General features: G+C 40.5%; 1 protein-coding gene across 1 annotated transcript in view; it reads right to left on the bottom strand.

Moving 5' to 3' along the window:
• MACF1 (microtubule-actin crosslinking factor 1) overlaps nt 1-3,325 on the bottom strand; it is a 298,908-nt gene that overhangs the window by 123,939 nt on the left and 171,644 nt on the right. The window contains exons 26-29 of the mRNA XM_023523996.1: nt 3,074-3,225; nt 2,228-2,421; nt 956-1,118; nt 2-62 (exon numbers count right to left, since the gene is read on the bottom strand). Coding sequence (XP_023379764.1) covers nt 2-62; nt 956-1,118; nt 2,228-2,421; nt 3,074-3,225 — 570 coding nt within the window. The remainder of the gene's footprint in view (nt 1; nt 63-955; nt 1,119-2,227; nt 2,422-3,073; nt 3,226-3,325) is intronic.

A 3,325-nucleotide genomic window follows, 5' to 3' on the forward strand; every position in this document is an offset into this window, starting at 1 on the left:
TGGGAAAATTTTTGACACTGGTCCAGTTTTGTTTGATTTCTCTCAATTTCTGCAAACAAATCCTAGGAACCAAAATATCATAACATTATTGTTGTCATGACCATCACTGAAACAGCTGAACATCTGTTAGGTTCTAAGGCAATAGTTTTCAAACTGTTAGCTGCATCGGGAATCACCTGGAAGACTGCAGAAAACACAGATTCTGGGCCCCACCTCCAGAGTTTCTGATTTGCTAGGTCTGGCTTTGGGTCTGAGAATTTGCATTTCTAACATGCTTCCAGATGATGCTAATGCTGCTAGTCTGGAGACCACAGTTTGAAAACCACTATTCTGAATATTTTACATGTACCGCTTTATTTAATCCTAACGACAATAACCTTATGAGATTGGCTGAACAAATAACAGACTATGTCTATTTTATTGATGAGAAAGTAGAATATTGAGAGATTAAGTAATTTGTTCAAGGTCTCATAATAAGTGAGCAAGCCAGGACTGGATCCAGGCGATATAACTCAACTTCATACTCTTAACTATAATGCTAAACAACAAAAACAAACCCCAAAATACCCACAAATAAAAACTGCTTTGAATGAGATAATTTTCTTCCGCTCACAGGTTTCCCTGGGTTTTCATTCTCCCATATTCTAATCCAAGTAAATAAAATGTAATATCGAAGAAAGTAAAACAAGATAATTTTAATCTGTTCATCTAGTGATTTTAATACATACTACAGAAACTGAAGATTAAAAGGGACCTTATAGGTCCTCTGGTCTAAATGCAAAATCAGTATCTTGAGATCATGCTGCTTGAACCCTTTTCCGAAAAGGGGGCTTGAATGTATTGCCATTTGAGGAGAAGCTTAATTGCTAGCATATCATCATCTCCTTTTATGATGATCTAACCTCCCCTACACCCCCCACTAGACTGACTTCCATGGTGCTACTGCCACACCCACCGTCTGCTGGCTGAGCTGCTCCGATAGCACTCTGCTATCCTCTGCCTGGCCTGGTTTCATCATTTCCTGCTGGGCAGTGGTTTCCTCAATCCATCTGATGAGAGTTCCATGGCAGGCTCTGTAATCTCCTAGAACTTCCTGAATACTTTCTAGCTCAGATTGGCTGGAGGAGCACAGAAAGACTACTATCAGATATCTTGGTATCAATACAATAAAATAAATGAAGCAATTCCTTTCTTAGCTTATGCCTCCAGTTAAGCGTGACCACAGAGGATACATCCTCGAGGGGAACAGCAATGCAATTCCGAGTGAAAGCATGTACCCAGTGCCCCACCAAGTAAAAAGTGAATAGAAACCAGTTGTGCCCTGCTGGCCTTGGAAATTGCCTAGGGCCTAGCATCCCATGATAATCCTTGTCAATTTTTTTTACCTAGGTTGCCAAGGATTACCAGGGTTGCCAATAGGTAGTACTGGCTGTACACTTCTGTCCTCTGTTCACAGAGTACCTGTTAGATTACCCCAGCAATGAATTATGAATCACTGTAATTTCTTGAGAGGACCGTGGGGATGGGATCAGTAAAAAATAGTAGTTATTTACTGTTAATTTCAGTAAGAGTTTCTTATATCACTTTTGATAGCCTAACCAGCCTTGGGATAATAAATCAATTATAGAGAATCAATCTAAACTTACACAAGTTGTGATAACTCCTCTCTCCATATATTTGCCTGCCTAGCCTAGCTTCAGATAGGTTGATTTCTGTCTTTCCTAATTCAAATCTGTCATCGGAAACAGGACCTTAAGTTACAGAAATAAAAACCACTGTATTAACAAATGAAAAGGAAGCAAGAAACTCTGCAAAGGTCCACTATGAAAACGGCTCATATTTAGATTCCAAACTAGTAAAATAAGAACTAGAACTCAAGTTCTGTCCTTGAGAAAAGATCACCAGGTCATCTGTCCAGTCTATATTCTAAGACACCATTGTCATCATGGCTTAACTGGGTAAGACCAGGGACACCACAGGAGAGGCACAGTTTAATAGGACCATCTCTGCTGATCCAAAAGCAAGCCTCAAGTCTGCTTCAGGGTCAGTGATCCCAACTTCCTGTCGCTTCTCTTGCCCAGAATTAATGCTGTCATTTAATTTCTACCTCTCCCTACCTTTAAATGTGAACACACAGATATAACTCATTTTTTGTTTAAAGTTTAAAGTCCAGTTTAAAGTCTAGTCCCTGAACTCTAATAGGAAAAAAGGTGAGGCCACCACTTACCGGGTCTCAAGCTGGGCAATGACCCGGTGCCAACGATCCTGCAGCTGGGAGCCTTTTTCCTGATAGCGCTCCAAATCCAGGTTTCGCTCTGGGGTCAGACGACTCAGCTGCTCTGCTACTGCCTTAGCTTTGGCAATTTCCTCATCCAAGACTGAAAATACTGAATTCTTGCCCTTCACATCACTAAGCCAGTGCTATAAAAACATAAGTACAGGTTAAATATATTCCATGCTAAAAAGTAAAAAACTCAGACTAAGGTAGACCCCAAGGACATGGTCTACGGCTGGCTCCACATTATATTTGTGATTCAGAAGCTATGCCCTACAAAGAAGTGCCTCCACAGTCCTCATGCACACTGGGAAGTCAATGGCAGGCAGTATAGTAAAGAGAAATGAGCAAATAACTTGTGTGTGAAACCTGGCTCCACCACTTATAAGCCATGAAACCAAGACAAGTCATTTACCCAATCTGAATCTTGGTTTCCTCACCTGTGAATGGAGATGAAAATCTCTTCCCTATCCACCTCACAGATATGCTTGCGAAAATCAAATGAGATAACAGCTAAGTGATTTACAAACTTTACAGCAAAACCATTAATTGTATTCAATTATGCCTTGATTTCATTGGGGAGAAAAGAAATAGGCATAGTTCTTCATCTCTCTTTTCTAGCTAGACGTATTTCTCAGTCTCTTCGTGGAATCCATATTAAAATACATTAAATATGATACTCTGCTTAGTTCAAATACAACCTTAAGTCAGTGTCATGCCATCCAAAACTGTATTGCTCTGCTAACCCGAAGTAATGGGCATGTTACGTCAACCTCTAAGACACTCAGAACAACCAACCCGTAACGTAGAGCAATGGGACTCCAGAGCTGAGAGATCTGCTGGCACTGCTTCTTCTTGACTTAGCTTAATTTCATAACCTTTGACCAAGAGTTCAGCGTCCTGGATGCTACGCACTATAACATCGATTGTCTTGAGCCTGTGAGGGTAAAATCACCTTCATTAACACACTCATTTTGAGAGCTGCACCACAGACCTGGGGCACTATAAAGAAGTTCAGAAAACATAACTGCCGAAATCAATTTCATCATT

This window comes from Pteropus vampyrus, unplaced genomic scaffold (assembly GCF_000151845.1).
Source record: "Pteropus vampyrus isolate Shadow unplaced genomic scaffold, Pvam_2.0 Scaffold435, whole genome shotgun sequence".
NCBI lineage: Eukaryota > Metazoa > Chordata > Mammalia > Chiroptera > Pteropodidae > Pteropus > Pteropus vampyrus.